The sequence below is a fragment of the Salmo salar genome, chromosome ssa02 (genome assembly GCF_905237065.1).
Source record: "Salmo salar chromosome ssa02, Ssal_v3.1, whole genome shotgun sequence".
NCBI lineage: Eukaryota > Metazoa > Chordata > Actinopteri > Salmoniformes > Salmonidae > Salmo > Salmo salar.
The window spans coordinates 63814134-63833787 of NC_059443.1; the positions used below are offsets into that span (position 1 = coordinate 63814134).

General features: G+C 42.6%; 1 protein-coding gene across 2 annotated transcripts; it reads left to right on the forward strand.

Annotated features, from left to right (window-relative positions):
* The first annotated feature begins 251 nt into the window (after positions 1 to 251).
* LOC106589534 (ral guanine nucleotide dissociation stimulator-like 1) lies at positions 252 to 18825 on the forward strand. Of its 2 annotated transcripts, XM_045707682.1 has the most exons (19): positions 252 to 471; positions 929 to 1075; positions 2721 to 2937; positions 7945 to 8115; positions 8299 to 8447; positions 9659 to 9703; positions 9792 to 9961; positions 10174 to 10340; positions 10436 to 10723; positions 10891 to 10994; positions 11196 to 11280; positions 12689 to 12757; positions 13713 to 13799; positions 14007 to 14039; positions 14156 to 14373; positions 14980 to 15115; positions 15395 to 15667; positions 15867 to 15981; positions 16221 to 18825. In XM_045707682.1, the coding sequence occupies exons 3-19, from the start codon at positions 2752 to 2754 to the stop codon at positions 16367 to 16369; spliced, it is 2445 nt and encodes an 814-aa protein (XP_045563638.1). In that variant the 5' UTR covers positions 252 to 471; positions 929 to 1075; positions 2721 to 2751; the 3' UTR covers positions 16370 to 18825. The 2 variants fall into 2 exon arrangements, with proteins under 2 accessions (XP_045563638.1, XP_014035113.2); XM_014179638.2 differs by lacking the exons at positions 252 to 471; positions 929 to 1075; positions 2721 to 2937 and adding an exon at positions 5223 to 5608.
* Positions 18826 to 19654: the final 829 nt, after the last annotated feature.

The window sequence follows — 19654 nt, forward strand, 5'->3', positions numbered from 1 at the left end:
CAATCTTAGTTTTGGATATAAAACTCATAGGTTTACACAGGCAGCCTAATTCAGATCTTTTGTGAATTAGGCTGCCTGTGTGAACGTAGCCAATGAGACACACCTCCCGAATTACATTTTTCGTTCTCTTGAAGAGAATGTTCTAACAACCTGTCTGAACATCATTCAAGGCAAGGTACCTCATGCCCTTATTCAACCTGATGACTTGAGAGAGAGTGAGAGGGAGACCAACAGGTACCCTCCCTCTTTAAGATAATTAGCTAGGCAATCAATTAGTCATTGTACACCTGTGTTTTCCTAAATTGAACTACCCTTCCACTCCACACACTCTGTCAATGAGGCCAGTGTGTATGCATGGACTTGTAATCAAAACAATGTTTATGAAATGACCATCATATGAAATGATAATGAAACATGCTATCAGCCCTGGTTAAAAATCAATGCAAACATGTAATGTGGGGATATTCGCAGGTAAGAAACAAACTATTGTCTATATAGTTGACGGTCAACAACGGTTTAATCTTAATAGTTGTAGGTCTTAGGACTAGTATTTCCATATATTAATTGTCAGAAATACAGGCACGATGCACACAGAGAGACAGTAGCATGGCTCATCTCTCCAGTGTTGATGGTTTGCCAACAAGAAAACAAAAGCGAGGCGGCAGAGTTGGGGGCTCGCTCATTTTTAATGAAGCGATAAGTTAAGCGGAAAGATATTGGACCAGACAGATCTGTAATCAACAGATGACTTATACAGGACTGTATTATAACCTTACACAATGGAGAAGAGGGGAACAGGGAAAGAGGAAAAAAGAGGACCACCCGCCCTTCTTTCTCTCTTTCCCTCTCTCTCCATAGTTCAGCTGTTAAAGCACCAACCAGTACAATCAACAATCACTGAGTGACCATTCAATGCCACTCTCTCCAGCTCCAAGCTCCCCATCAACACAGTTTCCCTGTATGGAATGCTCTTGTCATCACTCAGAGAGAAACTGTACAACCATCATGGCTCCAAAGATCAATCTGGGCTGATCTGTCAAACTGCGGTTTAGGAGAAGCTCACCAATCGAACACAGTAAGTTACAGAAATTTCTATTTGTGTTTCCTAGCCTGGGAATCTAGTCTGTTTTTGCTTTAGCCAACTCCTCTCTGTGTTCATTCATTGCCATGAAGAGTTGGCGGCAGAACTCTAAATGTCTAGGCCCAGGCGACGTGTTGTCTAGACCTTTTGGGGGAAGGGACGGGTTGAGATGCATGTGAAATATTAAAGTCAATCAGATTGGTATGACCAATAGTGTCATTCATGTTCATACATTATTGTGGAGCATTATTTAAGTCAACCCAAGTGACAACCAAAATGTAACCATAAGTTGTTAAAGCACCAACCAGTACAATCAACAATCACTGAGTGACCATTCCATTTTGTGTTCTAAATATTTGGTTGTGTTTATTTTTGGCACCACTTATGTTAATGACTCAAAGATGGAGGCGTGGAGTCAAAGGATTATATGGGTAAAATGGCTGTGTTGTTATTATTATTATAGGTAGCCTAAGTCATGCTATGCCTCCTTTCCCTATTTCTCTGTAAAGCTGGTAAAATAAGCCCCATTTATAAAAAGGGCATGTTGTGACAACACATGTTGTCTGGCGTCTTCTTGTTGACACAACATATCTTTTGTATTGTTTGTATTTACTTCATCTGTCTTAGCAAGAAAAGGCTGGGTGGTTCTCAGATCTGTTTGTAGTCTTGCCAAATCATATGGCATCTCAACAGTTTCTCTGTATGGAATGTTATTTTCATCCCTCCAAAGATAAATCTTGGCTGATCTGTTAAACTGTGGTTAAGGAGAAGCTCACCAATCAAATGTAAGTTACTGTTTGTGTTTCCTAGCCTGGTAATATAGTTTGTTTGTTCTTCAGTCAACTCTTCTGTGTGTTCATTGCCATGAAGTTGGCTACAGAACACAGTCTTGCACCAGGCTATGTGTTGTCTACACCTTTGGGTGAAGGGACGGGTTGAGATGCATGTAAAAGACTATAGTGAATCAGATTGGTGTGTATGACCAGCCTCACTCATGCTCACACAGTACACTATTGTGGACCATTTATTTATATCAACTTAAGTGAAGACAAAACTGTAACCATAATATTTTGTCACTTATGTTAATGCCTCAAAGGTGTGGAGTCAACAAAGAATTATATGGGTTTAGAGCGAACAAAGCCTGTCGGTCCTGGAAAGAGCAGTGATGACGTAGACAGACAGTTACTTCTTGATTGACTTGGTCATGGTTTCATAGATTGACTGGAGGAGTTTTCAAAAATTATTTTTGGTATTTTTCCTGTTCTTAAAAGTAGACAACATTCCCTTTTCATGGAATTGGGTCAGAAAATGGACGTCATTGTGCTTCTATGAACCAATGAATATGTTAGGGTAATGTACAGGAATTCAGTGTTCCAAAATATTTGCTATCCAGCCCTCTAAATGCCATTAAGAAATTCCCATAAAGTACTGTACTGTTGAATGACTCTTGTCTTCTTTATTGAACGTCTTCCTTGCAACATAAGATTACTGGATTTCCTAGAAAATTGGCAATAAAGTAACATAACAAAGAATGACTTTCATTCTGTCCTGTAGACCTGTCATTCATTCATTGTCACTTGTCCTACATAGTTGTACTATTGTGTGGTGGTAAGGGCTCTCTCTACTCTCCCCTTCTCAGGTGAGAACCTTGATGACTCTACTACCTGTGGATGACGATGCGGTCTACACTATCTCTCTGTGGAGGAGAAGGGGAGGGCAGGGGCCTGAGAGCCCGGGTAGGCAGGATGAAGAGACTGCTGTGCCTTCGACACACCCACCGTGTGGACGTCCTGACGGACATGGAGCCGGGGCTCTGGCTGAGGCGCTTCCAGCTGCTGGACACAGAGGTCACTGAGGTGAGTTGGTGGAAAAGTGATGTTTGCCCTTTCGTTATAGCTAAGGGCCGACGAGAGTGGAGTGGGTTGCATTGAGTGTCAATGCGTAGAGGATTAAAGGTCTGTCTGACTCGGTATTGTGTAAAGTACCTATCAAATAGTAATGTATTAATTTAGGAGGTTAGATTTGGTGGGATGGTGTTTCCCCCTTCCAGTTAGGTAAAAGAGTTGCTTGAGTCTCAATGTGTAGAGGCTGAAGGGTTTTGTCTGACTGATACCTTATTTAGTTATTGTGCATACACATTTGAGCAGTCAGTTAGCTTGGTAGCTCCATTTAAAACCATATAAATGTCAGGTATTAGACCTACAGGGACTTGGCAAGTGAAACCAGTGAGTGGGAGCTTCCTGAATATGACATGAAAACACTTTTCTTGTGTCAGAATATCCAGTTGTTGCCTTAATTTTGGAAGCTTCCTCTTACCAGGATTGATTTATAAGAGCCTGACATCTCCAGTGACGTTAGTTGCAGATTTAGGGTTGAGATTTATAGGGGCCAGCTTTACTGTCTAGGTTAGGTTACTGCGTAAATGGTAAGAGGGAGGGGTCATGTACCTCAGTGTGAGGTGGTTTTACGTCAGAGCAGATGTGGTTCTCATGTAGGCTGCTGCTTTTGTTACCTTTTTCTTCAGTAGTTTGTGTTGTTGAACACAGTAGCTATTTTGACACTGAGGAGGAAGGAAGTCCAACAGGAAGTGTGTCTGTCACTTCTGAAGCGTGCTGGTTTTAACATGCCTCCTCTGATAAGGGCTATCATTTGGACATGTCCCACAGTTGTAAACCGTATTTCATAACAAAAATATTGTTCCAAAAAGACAGTTTACTCATGTCATCGATTATACAAAATCGAGATGAATTTGTTTTGAAGTCATCTAATCGGACAATTGTTGTGCGTTGTTGTGAATTCACTGTGTCTCATTAATGTTAATTGTTCACCCTGCCCCCTCGGCTACCCCCTCTCATTCTTTGTGCCTCTGGACTGGCAGAGTGTGGCATTGGATGGCCATGGTCATGGTTCAGATATTCAGAGGAGAGAGGGGGGGGGGAGAAACTCATTAAGCAACAGTTACCCATTCTCCCCTTTTGAAACCCACTGTTTGCTAATGAGGGGTGTTTATAATAGAAACCGCCATTGATCAAACGGCATCTGCTGAGCTAGAGATGGTTGACACTCTTATCATTGGGCGGTCAAGGCGCTTTCTCATTGGGACAATTTAGGGATAAAAGTAGATTAGACTACAGTAACAATTTTATAATCAGATATGAGTAGTGAAAGGTTGGGAGGTCGATCCCTGGCCGAGTCATACCAAAGACTGTAAAAACGGGACCCGATGCATCTCGAGTGGTACTCAGAATTAAGGAGATATGTTGGGGGTAAGGCCCTGCGATAGACTAGTGTCCTGTCCAGGGGGGTACTTGTACATTAAGCTGCCTCATGCTATATCAGCTGTTCGTTCTGGCTCGCACAAGCCAAGGCTATAAGAACATTGGGACTATAGAGCTACTGTTCGGCTCAACAGAAACCCTACATGTTTCTCTTCACCAAATGATAAATATGGTTTTAAGTCATTCTGGAACTTTCAGCCAGCCAGTAGAAAAGGACAGCAACAGGTGACACTGGCTTGGAACACTCAATAGAAACAAAACAGACTAGTTTTCTGTGGAATTTCCAACCATGCCATACCTCTTAGACACCATGGGTTGAGAGCAGTCCTGAGAACTGTCCCGACTGGATTTTAGAATAGTGGCAGTAAGGTATGAAGGAGATACCAGGAGCAGTCACCTGAGAAGCACATTACAGGCCCATGGTTCTTGTCTGAAGAATTTTCTCAGACTTGTGATGGTTTAAGAATTCCCAAAACACTAACAGTAAAAAGCTCATAGTGCCTCCAGTTTTTTAACATACTGTACATAGAGAATAGAAAGTGGATTAATGTATTTAAGGAAAAAATGCAAATGTTCCCTTTATGGCTATAGTAGGCCTACAGTAATCAGACATCATCTATACCTACTAAGATGGTGCAAATGTTTGTTTATTACATTGTTTTAAATTATTTTAATTTGCCTAAATAATCAGAAAAAAAACATTACAAGTGTGAAAGTTGTGAATGCCATGGCCTGTTACCGTCTGTTTGTGACACTGCTATCACCAAATATGTTGACGTAAAAGCGCGTGGTATCGAGATTCCCGCCCTGCCCTCACCTGCTAGTACAGCCTCTGCTCTCGCGCTCAGGTGCAATCAGTCACTGCGACTTGCACAGAAACCGGCTGTCGCACAGCGAAGCTCACACAGACAGGCTGTGTAGCGGCTAGGCTATCGAGTTTGAAGCCTGCTTAGAAGTATATTCATCTATTAATGTCGTTTGAGTTGATACAGTATATAAAATATACTCTATTATACGCAATTCAGAATTGTTCTTTTGGTCGGATCAGCGACATCCCAGGTAATTTACGGAACTAGGCTACTCGCCATCCAATACTTCATTCGGTAATTCACTCACGGATTACTTCATTGGAATATCAGTATCTACCAGCAACAAAACAGAAGACATTTCTCCCTAAACTACTGGAAACTTTACCTTCTTTCATCAACTAAAACGATTGGGAAATATGGGGAAATGGCGTTTGTCAATGGTATTAGTTTTACCTTTTATTCATTGCTTACTGTGTTCTTTTGAAATGTCTCTGTTCTTTTAGGCTACTTGGTCAACTTTTGTCGCATGCAATCAATTAATTACACAGCCTTTTATCCTGTGAGATTTTGCTATTTAAAAAAAATAATAGCCTAAAATAATTAAACCTTCATAATTGATCAAATAATTAATACATTTACTGACAAAGCAAAGAATCGAAAGTATTATTATAGGGGCATATTGTGATATTATAATTTTTTCTCCCCCCCCCGTTAATATTATTTTGTTTTCCATATAGTGTAATCACAACTTTAACTCAATATTGTCTTCAAGATTTCATATTTTGGTTTTTATGTCATCTTTTGAAGGTGCATTTGTGTCTGTGTTCACACACCAGACAGGGACAGAACATTGAGGTAGCCTATTGGTCCAGACCAGTGTACCATGGAGAGTTATCAACAAAACTTGCATGTCTGGCATATGGAGGACACAGATATGGAGGACACAGTAAATAGTGGCTCTTGTTCTCATTCCCTCTGCAGCCAGCCAGACTCCATTAGGTGTTGTATAATGACAAAACACTCATTTGGAGAATGTCAATGTTCTTTACGACAGACTATGGATATCGACAGGCTTTTAGTGGCTGTGAATAGCATCAACCAGAGATAGATATAGAGTTTGGACGTTGCCATCTATATAACTCAGGTCCAATATGTCTGACCATGTGGAAACTTCCTTGTTTCCTCATCCTCTATTTATGGCTTGATTCTCTATTGTGTGTCAGTGGGATACTAGCTAGAATCTTCACCCTAGAAGTTATTATATGGAATTCATGGGCTCTCTCCAGGGACTGGGAACTGCTAGATGTTACTGAAATGTGTTACTCCGATTTTGTTACCGACGTGAACAGAACACAGAGATGCTGAGAGGTACTGTAGTGCTCTCCAGTGCATGGGGTAGGCAGGCCCCATGGATACAGTGAGTTCTGCTTTGTCTAAAAGCTACAGGTCTGGTCTACCCACCCAGTCGGGTCAAAGTCTAGGGGCTACAGAGCTGGTAGCGCCACACCCTACTCACTCTACCCTACTCACTCTACACTCTGCCCTATCAGTGAAACTGAAACCTGATTCTCTGGTTACATGGTGAGGGTATAACCTCTGTCTAGTCTATGGGATGTTGGGCTAATATGGGCTATGTGGGTCTCCTTCTGTATGCCAGGAAGTGTCTGGCTGTGTGTCAAATGGCACCCTATTCACTATATAGTACTTTTGACCAAGGCCCATAGGGAATAGGCTGTCATTTGAAATGAAATGGTTTTAACGCCGTACGTTGGCCTCTTCAAAAGAGAAGGAAATGCCATAGTGTTTTTATGTAATTGTATTTATTTGACCATTTAATGGCACAATTGAACAACACATGGATGCAATGCATTTAAAAACGTTGAGGAGAACTTAAACGTATTTCCATTGTGGTTCTCTTTGATGGAGATTGAATATTATCTTTGCTCTGGATGATGGAATGGGAGTTGATGTAGTATAGCTTGAGTGGAGGGAGCAACGATTTTGCACGTCTTGCTAAAAACCTTCCACATTTTAGACATGGAGGTCTATAACTAGCAATTATACATTTCAAAATGTATAATGTGCCCTCATACCAGTCAGATGGGATATAATCATACAGTATAGTAAATTCATCTGTTACCAAAAACATGTCTAGCTGAAAACATGCCACACGTTGACGTTTAGGTCCCTATACATTGTGAATGTCTAATATCTATTTAATGACGTCACATACCTGTTGCTGTACAGGCATGCAGTCTAATAGCAGGTGCCTCTGCAGCATTTACATTTGCATAGATGGATGTCTAGCTAAAAATGTGCCACACGTTTTACATTTGGTCCCTTAACATTGTGAGATGTGCAATCAATGTTTAAAAAGCTCTCACACCAGCTGCTAGACAGACTAATTGATGCCTCTGCAGTGCCTGCCTGGATTGAACTGATAATTCTATGTTGTTTGAAAGCAGCATCTGTGGAACGCTGCTATTGACGTAGCTGTGCTTAACCTTCTCACTTAAACTGCTCATTGCCTGAATGCTTTGAATGTGAAGATCTCTACATTTGGCTGGTGGTGTTTGTGTCACAGAGCATGAGGAAAATGTAGGCCACTTCACTGCAGTTGAAGTTGAACATCTATGTGAATTTAGTAGGACCGGCAAACCCATTTTGATTCATTCTGTGTGTTATGGCACTTTTGGCTAATGTCAACAACCCTTAATGTGCAATTACTATTCTATTCTATTGAAGTCTCACCTCCACTCCCTTTGTCTCCCACCAGGACCCAGTGCAGGAGTGGGGGGAGGAGGTGGAAGAGGGGGCTGTGTTCGGCATAACGCTATGTAGGGAGCCTGTGCTCCCCAGCCCCTCCACCCAGGACCCCTCAGAGCCTCTCACTATGTCCCTGTCGACTCCAACGGCTTTCAACTTCATCCAGTACCACACAGTGAAGGTAAAAGCACTTTGAGAGAATGAATGATCAGAGAGAGATGTGGAGAAGGAAAGACTGGGGATAGACAAAGGACAAGAGGCGGAGAAAGGGAAAGATATGTAGGGAGAGGGAGACAAGCACTTTGCGACAACTGCTAATGTAAAAAGTTCATTATGAATAAAGTAGATTTGTATTTGATTGAAGGTGCGTCGGTTGAAAGCGGGGACCCTGGAGCGCCTGGTAACCCACCTGCTGGACTCAGAACACCAGGAATCTGATTATGTCAGAGTGTTTCTGTCCACCTACAGAACCTTCACCACCACCAACACACTCATAGAACTGCTCTTCCAGAGGTGAGACACAGAATAGGATTTCATGGTGGTTGTTGTTTTTTTGTTGTTATTCAGAGCAACATACATTTACCATAAATGTAATTCGGTATGTGGCACAGTGCTGTTGCTCATCCAGAGGTGAGATGGTTACAGAGATTATATGATGCTATGTTACTTTTCGAATGTTTTGTCATATGATAATGTATTTAGCAGACACTTACTGTTAAGGTAACTTTAACTGTATGTGTTTTTGTAAATGGGAAAAGTAATTGAAAACAGTTGACTAAAGACATCTTGTAAAGTAAACCCTTGAGTCTTGCCTAGATAGGACCCATACAAAATGACCTGAAATCTTATCAGACTAATAACCTCTGACTAATCTCCGAGGCTGCACTTTGGTTGCACCTCTTTCAACAATATTTGGAAGGCATCTGGCATGATGCAGGACTACCAGTCTAATGTTGTAAGTCTGTCCTAGTTTGAATAATTCAGTTTCACCCCATACATATTTGTGTGATGCCGTGGGAGGCAACAATCAGTCAGTTATGAGTTTGCCTAACCGGTTCCTAATTACCTACCACATGACGGGTCCAACAAGAATGTCTAAAGACTCCTTTCTAAAAATGCTGCCTCATAGGTTATTCATAATATTTTCTGCCCAAAAAATACAACTGAGGTTTTCAGATATCATAGTTGGAGGATTCCTGGATCTCCTGCTTATTCCCTCATGATATCCAGGAATTCTCTAACTGGGATTTCTGGAAAATCTGGGAACCTTATTCTGCGATAACATTGTATTGAACTTTTCTGAGCTATTGACTAGTAAGACCCCTTACCAGTTCAGTAGTTAGCCTTTTACTGGAGTTTAAAGCTATCTGCTCTGACCTATGACATTTAGAACCCTAGAGATAATGATGAATTGTTTTTTAAGCTGTCACCTTCGTTTCTGCAGCGCTGGTAGCAACAGGCTTCCTTATGAAACTGACGTCACCATACGCTAGCCCCATGGCACATGGATTGTAATCGACAGCAATGGGCTTTCCCCCGAAGGTCAGGTCTCTGTAGTTTATATGTTAGTAAAGGGCTACTCTTGCGTGTCAGATTCATGGCGTGGGAGGAGAGACCATGTTGGTCAAAACATTGCTTTGTGCCCCTAAATCCCTTGTAGGAGCAGTAACCATTGAGCAAACATTCTGTTTTTTTCTAAGTACTGCATGTCTCTATTTCCATAGGGATGATATGATTGCCAACCTAGACAACACAGTCTGCCCAAGGAGGTATGAGGAACTTCACTCTCTCAACTACTTCTACAATGTCTTCTCACCATAAAACACCCTTGATATTAATCACCACCCCCTCCTCCAGCACCCTGGTGCCCCTGATCAGAACCTGGCTAGAGGAACACAGGGAGGACTTCAGGGAACCCCCTCGGCACCCCTCCCTGAGGCTGCTCTGTTTCCACCTCCGTCACCGCCTCGCCTTTCGTCGCCTCGCACAAACAGCTGAGACACTGCTCAAGAAGCTCCAGGAAGAAGGTTGGTAGCGTTCAGTAAGGCAAACCGTAGAAAAACGTTTTTCAACACAAATCAAACTCAGGGTTTTATTGGACAAATGCAGGTAGTCCATCGCTGTTTCAAGTTTTTATCCTTGTCTCTTTCTCTCACAAGCAAAAAACGGCATCCTACCTCACCAGTAGAAGTCTTACAAGTTGTGATTTTGCTTATTTTTTTGCTTATTTTCTTCCTAGATCGCATTAGTCTGCATCAGTCTGCACCAATAGATAATGGTGATTGTCAGCAGAAAGAGGGGTCAGGAGAGGAGGCATCAGGAGAGGAAGTACTGAAGGAGGTGACTGGAGACTTTATGGACTTCCCTGTCATAGAAGTGGCAGAGCAGCTGACACGATTGGACTCTGTAAGTGTTAATCATCTTTATGACCCGATCCTTTCTGTTCAATCACTCCGCATGAATGACAAATCTTACAAAGTGTATTTCCCTCCTTCCTATAGGACCTCTTCATCAAAGTGGTCCCGTTCCAGTGCCTGGGCTGTGTCTGGTCTCAGCGGGACAAGAAGGAGAGCCGCAACGTGGCACCCACCGTCCGCGCCACCATTGCCCAGTTCAACGCCGTCACCAACCGGGTCATCACCTCCCTGCTGTGCTCCTCGCCAAAGTCTCCGATCTCGGTCTCCTCCTCAACCCTGAGTCCATCTATGGCCCCTAGCTCCCCTCTCCTCCCCCACACCAGCCCCACCCTCAGGGCCAGGGTGATAGAGTGGTGGATCGCCATAGCACAGGTCAGCAAGCCCAGATGGTATACATAGAACATATATTTATCTTCATTTTGATATCTTTAGAGACATGTTTAGCTGTAAAAAAATATGTAGATATTTAGGAAAGCAACAGGAAAACTCTTTCTTAAGTGGCTAAATGTAGGCATTGTGTTCGGTCCTGTCCTCTGTAGGAGTGCAGAACACTGAAGAACTTCTCTTCTCTAAGAGCCATCCTGTCAGCCCTGCAGTCCAACGCTGTGTACCGCCTCAAGAAGACCTGGGCTGCTGTCAACAGGTGAGATATGCAGAGGCACGGTAGCAGGTTTACATTTTGTCAGCCAGTGATTCTGAGGGTAAGTTTCTCAGACCAGGATTTACTCTACTTCTGAACTGAAAACCACTTGAATATTTTCCATTGAGTGGAAAGCAACCCTGAATATGGTGGCTGAGATGCATACTGCACATTTTTGAAAACTGACAATTCATTTTATTTTAGGGATTGTATGGCCTGTTTCGACCAGCTGTGTGAGACGTTCCCAGATGAGAACTGTGTTCTGACCAGCAGAGAGATCCTGGTGGAGGTAAGAACCACGGAATAGAACCAAATAATGGTAATGATTAGAGCGTTGGGCCAATTACCGAAAGGTCGCTGGATCGAATCCCCGAGCTGACAAGGTAAAACAAATCTGTTGTTCTGAACATGGCAGTTAACCCACTGTTCCCCGGTAGGCCGTCATTGTCAATAAGAATTTGTTGTTAACTGACTTGCCTAGTTAAATGAAGGTTCAATTAAAAAAAATAAACACAGAATGGAAACACAACCGTAGAGTTCTAGTTCAACAGTAAGAACACCACTTAAAAATACATTTTCCACCTGAGTAGCAACATTTACTGTTCTGTTCCATAAGCATTTTTTTTCATTTACATTTTAATAATTTAGCAGACGCAATTAGGGTTAAGTGCTATCCTCAAGGGCATATTGACAGATTTTTCACCGAGTCAGCTCAGGGATCCGAACCAGCGACCTTCCAGTTCTTAATGCTCTTAACTGCTAGGCTACCTGCCGCCAACTAAAAGACTGATATGGGTGTTAATGCAGTATAATGATAGGGCTGTTATCATATCGGAAGTGTACACTTCAGCACAAAAGAGCCATTGTACTTTATACGTTGGCCACACAATCAAATAGGGTCATTCATATCTGATAGCACTGTCTATCATATTATATTCACTTTTACTTGTTGGCTTTGTAAACGGCCCACATCTAAAGGTGGCGTATTCAATATGACTGCCAGTTTTGGGCTGGGCACATTGAGTCACACCGCTTTGACTGAACCCACACACGCCTCCGGGTAAAACTAGCAACATCTGTTACCAGGCGGAGGTGACTTGGTATGTGTTGATTCCAGAGGAGGCTGGTGAGGGGAGAATGGCTCATAATGGATGGAATGGAGTTAATGGAATGGTATTAAGCACATGGAAAACCAGGTGTTTGATACAATTCCGTTCCAGCCATTACTATGAGCCCGTCCTCCCATTTTAAAGTACCACCAACCACCACTGGCTGATTGTCTAAAGAAGGGTGTGTGCTTGGGTTTTATTGGTGATTCAATGCTCAATCTCAGCCTTATCATGACGGGGGACAACCAATCAGACACCACACCCAATAATAACAAGAACTAAGTAGTTATTCATTAATTAAATAACTTAACCTTGTACTGCACTCACTGTACAAGGAACTATTATAGAACAGCTATTTGGCTTGCTATGATTGCCCCACCCATCTCATATCAAACTCCAGGTACTTGTTTAAGCCCAAAACAAGTATATGCAGGTAGTGTGACTGAATAATGCACGCTATTTCAAGCACTCTCATGTGTAGGAACCTTTAGAAGACTTTATTGATTCTTGGCTAATGGATGGCAATTGAATGATTTTCCGTGCCCTTTTTAAACCAAGCCTAATGTGACTGTTTTTGCTGTTCTTTAGGATGGCAGCCAGCCGGATGACAACGCCACCCCCAAGTCACCCCAGCTGTGCCCCATGTCTAAACAGATGGTAAGACTACTTCCTTCCCGTGCTTTAGGTGTTCTAACATGATCTGTACTAAAATTATATAACTTCTGTCTGAGCACCTACAGTATATTGTATGAAGAGCTAGCATGCTGATAATATTCAGTTACTGTCCACAACAATCGTGCGAATCCATTAAAATCTGCTGACATTATGTGGCTTCCTTATTCTTTGACTTTGGACCACAGAGCACGAGATACGTGGAGAAGACTAAAATAATACTGTTAGCTCAGCAAACAAGTCTCTTCCTAATGCTTTAGAGCGAAAAGAGGAAGTGAGGTAGGAATACCCCTTAATGCTCCTGACCCGTCCTAGTTTCGACTTCTCCAAAACAAGTTACATGCAGCCTCTGTCTGTGATACTGGATGCTTCCCGAATGGCCCCCTATTTTCTATATAGTGCAATACTTTCTGGTCAAAAGTAGTGCACTATTTAGGGAATAGGGTGCCATTTGGGTCACACAGTGATTCCCTAATATAGATCTCTCTCCGTTCCAACCTTCCTCCTTTTAATTTCCATCCTCTCGTCCAGTGGAAACTCTTTGTCAGCTCAAATTACAACACTTGCCTTTTGCTCACTTTAATGACACTTGAATTGATGTTGTACAAAGTTAACTTAACTTAGACCCTTTTTAGTCATCGTGGATCATCACAGGTCAGCGTTGTCAATGTTATATAAAGGTTAGGTGATGATTCTGTCTATGCTTTCTGTATAAACACTGAACTGTTTTATGACGTACCATCCCATTGTCCTTCACATAATATAAATTGTTTACATTGTTTAGAACGTGTCCCAATGGCTCCTTATTTAGTTCCCTTTTTTTTGACCAAGGCTCTGGTGAAAATGAGTGCACTAGGCAGGAATAGGGTGCCATTTTGGACGCGTGTATAATCTAGGATAGGCTGCTGTATGACGTAGTGTCTTATCGTCCCTCAAACAGAGCCCTACCAGTGGTGTAGTCCCCTACCTGGGAACCTACCTGACAGTCCTCACCATGCTGGATACTGCACTCACAGACACAGTAGAGGTGAGATCACAATTCTAATATCTAACCCAATGTATTCAATACGAGTGTGGCTTTGTGATGTGGCCTTCCTAGACTTTTTGGTGGTCAGAACATCCCAACTTTTCACTCCTATTTATATGACCCACTTTCCTTGTCTATTATTTTTCTGCATTTACAGTGGTCTGATATGTGAGCTCATTTCAATCCTATTTGTATCCCAATTCACAGGGTGGCCTCATTAACTTTGAGAAACGTAGACGGGTAAGTGTCACCCCCTAGTGGTTTTTAAAATAAATGCAACCAATCTCAGTAACCAGTTACCAGTACTGTGTAAGTGGGCTGTATCATGACACTCTCTCCCTCCCTCCCTCTATCAGGAGTTTGAGATCCTGTCTCAGATCGGCCAGCTGCAGGCGTTCTGCTCCTGCTACAGCCTCCCGGTAGACCAGACCATCTCAGCCTGGCTGCAGAACCACACCATGCTCAATGACCAGGAGAGTTATGAGCTGTCCCGCGCTCTGGAGCATCCGGTCGACCCTTGTCCAAACTCACCCTCTTCCTGGAGCCAGCGCCTGCTCAACAAGAAGCTCGCCTCGTAAGTCTGACCTTCCTATGGCCAAAATGTCAAGAATCCTTTCTGACATAATGTATTATTTACCCTGTGCCACTGTCTACCCAAATACAATACTCCACTGTGTTGTAGCTAGGCTGGGTACCAGTCTTTTTCTAGCTAACATTCCACTCCTGTCATCTTTGTCTTCGGCCAATGACAGACAGGAGTATATTTAGTGATTTAATGGGGATCCTAATAAATACAAAATACACTCCTGTCATTGGCTAAAGACAATGTATGTTAGGAATATACCTAATCTATTGAGGAAAAAGAAGTAGCAATAGTCCTGCAGGTATTCCCAAACAGCAGGTGCTCTTGGAGGGGAATAGTCATTGAAAAGCTAAAGGAAAAATGATATCCACAAATGGTTGTTAAGTGGTGTTAAAAAAAATCAAAGTCCAGGCGCTCGTGTGGGTTTGAAAGTTAAAAAGCCTTTGCGTGGGCTACAGCATTATTAAAACACACCAGCGCGTCTTGGCTAATGCCTTCATCAGGGTGTCTGTCTATACCTCATTTCTATTGTGAGTGTTTTTGAGGTATTTCTGAGCACTTTAATAATGAACTCTTTCCGTTTTCATGTGTGTGTAGGTTTCTGTCGGGCACTGATGTCTCCAGCAGAAAGACCCATTCAGACCAGCTCAGTGTGTCGTCATCAGGCTCCAGTGGTTCTGAGATGGAGGATCTGTCCTCACCACAGCCCTCTCCCCTCGGAGTCAAACTCAAGGTAGATAACCATGTCCAGGATTCAATCAGATCTGGGTTCAAATATTTGATTTCTTTCAAATATTATTTTGAGTTTTGATTGAGCCTGCCTGGAGAGCCATTTGGGTGCGGTTTGCACTTTGGGGAGTATTCTATTGGTTCCAATGTGCCAGGCAAGCTCAATAAAGCACAGCTAAAGTACTGTTTGAATCCAGGTCTGAAGTTATATGTTGACCATGTTTATGTATAACAGTTATTAGCCAGTTAGCATGGAGCATTTATTATGCCTCCTCTCTCCCAGTCTCTGTCAGGGTCACTCCACAACGTGTCTGAAGGCCTCTCCTCCAACACCACCTCCCCCACTCCCTCCAACGCCTCCTGCAGCTCCTCCCAGCCCGACCTCTCCTACTCCTCTATGGCCATGAGCCCTGACTGCTCTTCCTCCTCCTCCTGTTGCTCCTCCTCCTCTCCTCCGTGCTCTAAACCCGTCTATAACAAGCAGGTAGCTGACTCCTGCATCGTGAGGGTCAGCGTGGAGTGCGGCAACAACGGCAATGTCTATAAGAGCATTCTGGTGAGTGAACTCTAACAAATACTCCCTTAAAGTGCGCCAATGTAGATCTCTCTCTTCACTGGTTAGGGATGATAGTTGATTTTCTAGATTGTAGTAATAATAATAATTTGGGTTTTCACCTCCATAAGAGTGTACACTTCAAGCAGCTTATATGGCCAGTGTGTTCTACTAACCTTGTCTCTCTGTTCCTCTTGTCCAGCTGACCAGTCAGGACCACAGTCCCCAGGTGATCCAGAGGGCCCTGGACAAACACAACCTGGAGAACATGAGCTGTACAGACTTCAGCCTCACACAGCTGCTGTCCCAGGACAAAGGTGAGCTCAGTCAGAATAGGAAAGAAGCTTACTCTCCCTTGTCTCCTTTCTTCCTCTGCACTTTTAAACTACATTTTGCATTGCGTTCACCTCTGTTGTTGATCAGTACAGATAAAGGAGAGGAGACAAGGAAAAGAAGCCACCATAGACTATTGAGATACACCCCAAATCTGTATGGCACTCAATATAATCCCCATACAACCCATACTGATCTATATGTTCCCTTCCTCTCCCACCAGAACTCCAGATCCCTGACAAGGCCAACGTGTTCTACGCCATGGCCACCTCGGCCAACTACGACTTTGTCCTCCGCCAGCGCTGGAGGAGCCACAGCAGACGCCTGGGCACTTCTTCGAGCCCCGGGCCCAGGCCAGGGGACGCCAAGTAGACGGCACCACAGCTCCACCTCCTAGTCTGGAGGGAGAACTACAACAAAAGAAAAGGGTGGAAATGGAATTGTGCCCCACTGGAACCATGGCGTAGTCACTGTAACTGAGCTAGCTGCTGATGCTTGGTAGAAATGCACATTTAAGCCTTTCATTGGCCACAGCCTGAGAACTTGCATTGTGAACACCATTATGAAGCTTCTGCACCAGGACGTGGTTGACTCATCATTGGAAAGGAGATTCTTTTGATACTCATGGATTCAAGGATGGGACTAGATGCATTCCAGGAGGTTCCATATTGAAGGATTGAAAACCAAGAGAGAGAAGTATGCCAAGAGGTGCCGTTTTGAGGGGATAAGTATGTGGAAGATGGAGTACTCAGAGATTGAAACTGAACAGGTGAATTGAAGTGATGCAAGCAGACATTTTGTGGCCTTGTATCCACTTCAGTGGATTGAAGCCATATGGATGTCAATGGAAGACATGAGAAATCAACCACACGTTCCAGAGCGACCATTTTTATTTCCTACACAAAACTAACACCAGCTAATGTCAACAAATATGCTATGTCACTTTAGAATGTTGACCAGTGTATCTAACCAACACTCCAAATGCACTGCACGTCATTAATTTAGCTCCGAACAGCAAAGACTATTATCAACACAAGTGACTATGCATCTACTTATTTGTAAAGAGAAGGAAAGTGGAGGAAGGAAAACTCCCCTTCTACTCTAAATAGGTGTGTTATCTTCCAACAGAAAGGGCATGCAGGTCATTGACCCTGGGTCGATGGAAGTGCCCAACATGATTGAGTGGGGTGTGTAGGTCTCACATAATGATGCAGTCTGTATGGGCTGAGGGGATGACCATTCACATGGTCCAAACCCCTGGGTACGCGGTTCTAAGATTTCAGAAAGTCAGGAAGGAAAGGCGCGTTTAAGTATTGGAGCAGGGTGTGTTCTATAGGCTTTAGATATACACATATATACATACACACACACACAGACCGAGACAGAAATTAATAACAGTAGATATGATAGTGTTATTAGCAATATGTATGTAGACCAGATCGTTTCAGTAATTATTCTCAATGCTATTTCAGTGTTTCAGCTTTGAGCGAGGGTTTTTATTTTTTACAAATTATAAAGTGATATTTGTTTAATTTTTATGAGTCTGAATTGTTCAATGGAGGGAGGTGCAGTGCCTGGTAAATGTACAGTATGTTTAATGTCTTAACTATAATGGGAAGATGGCACTTTAAGTCTCTTATCAGACAGTTATTTTGAATGTCAAATTAAGGATATAAACAGTGTACAGAACATTAAGGACTCTTTCCAAGGCTGACCAGGTGAAAGATATGATCCCTGATGTCACCTGTTAAATCCACTTCAATCAATGTAAAGGATTTTTAAGCGTTGAGACAATTGAGACGTGGATTGTGTATGTGTGCCATTCAGAGGGTGAATGGCAAGACACAAGATCTAAATGCCTATGAACAGGGTATGGTAGTAGATGCCGGGGCACACAGGTTTATGTCAAGAACTGCAACGCTGCTGGGTTTTTCACACTAAACAGTTTCCTGTGTGCATCAAGAATGGTCCACCAACCAACTTGACATAATTGTGGGAAGCATTGGATGCAACATGGGCCAGCATCCCTGTGGAACACTATTGACACCTTGTAGAGTCCATGCCCTGACGAATTGAGGCTGTTCTGAGGGCAAAAGGGGGTGCAACTCAATATTAGGAAGGTGTTGTTACTGTTTTGTACACTGTTTTCTATACGTGACTACAGGCTTTCTGAAGAAATGCAGAAAAAGAGAGCGGAGGAGGGAGAGGGTTTCCCCCAAGCAATGTCTGATACCCCCCGTGGTTAAAGGCCCATTTGATTTCAGTGGGGACATGAATATACAAGAATGACTATTGAATGTGGATGTTGAAAGACACACAGAATGTGATGGTGTTATTTATGGTGAATTCATTAGCCAGTGTGAGGGCAGTGGGTGGTTGGTGAATGTGGGTATTGCTGATAGTGTTGTGAAGTGTAGAACTGTTTATAAGTCAGATGGGGAGACAACAGAGAACAAGCATGAATTTACATTTTGTGCTGCTTAAGATTTAGCTGAAACTCCTATCAGTGTTTTATTCGGAGAGCCATTTGTCGTGTGTGTACATTTTACTGAACTTGTGAGGACCAGAAGTCCTTACTAGAATAGTAAACCAACAAAACTTTAGAGAAGTGAGGACATTTGGCCGGTCGTCACTTATAAAAAGGCTATTTTGGGGTTGGGGTTAGGGAAAATAGGATTTTGAATGGGAATCAAAATTTTGTTGGTCCCCAAAATGTCCTCACAAGTATAGTAAGACATAGTTGGGTGTTTTTAATTCAAGCACTTTTCTTTCAATGTCACTTTGTTTTAAACTATGGGATATTAATTAATAAAGATTAATATACTCAACTCATGTTGACTTTGCATTATATCTTACACACTAGTCACCTAGTCCATGCTATTTGTCACCTAGTCCATGCTATTTGTCACCTAGTCCATGCAAAAAATAAAGCTTTATTTTACATGATAGTTATGATAGGGTAGGAACATTAGTTTTGGTCAGTCTTTCCCCTGGGACTATAAATAGGGAGGGACCGGTTAAAAAGTAAACAAAAAAGCGTTCCTTAGACCTATGCAGGTGAGCATGTTTGTACCTGAAGTTTGTAGAGACTGTGGTGTCGTTGCTATGCTGTGTCAGAAAACCATTTGGAGAACTATGCTGTTTGAAGAAATGTTTTGGGTGTGGTAAGTTAATTGCACTGTGTTTACTTCGATTGTTAGTGTTTTTGTTTATTTAGTTTGACAGACTATTGCATTATTTATTGCTTTATCAGTTAAAATACATTACTATCACTGCAGTAGTATCTTTGTTTGAAGTTTATTCTGTTTTATAGAGATGTGATATTGAACCTGTCCTCCATTGAAATGCGGTGGCTGACTGAGCGTTGGGCTGAATAAATTATGTATGACATTTGGGTTATGCTCTTTCTCGCCACATGGTGGCACTACAGTCTGAGTGGAACTATGAAACCAATAGGGCCGGCCGGGGTCAAGTATTATTTGACAAAGATCCAAATGGATATTGAAATGTATCGGTGTAGTAACATACCCCCACATCGCAAACCATGCCTTCCCAAACTGTTTACACCCCTTTTGTTGGCAATTCTACACCGTTTTCCATGTCTTATGTATGTTCATATGATACTAGGGGTCGAAGCCCGACTTAGTTCACCCACAT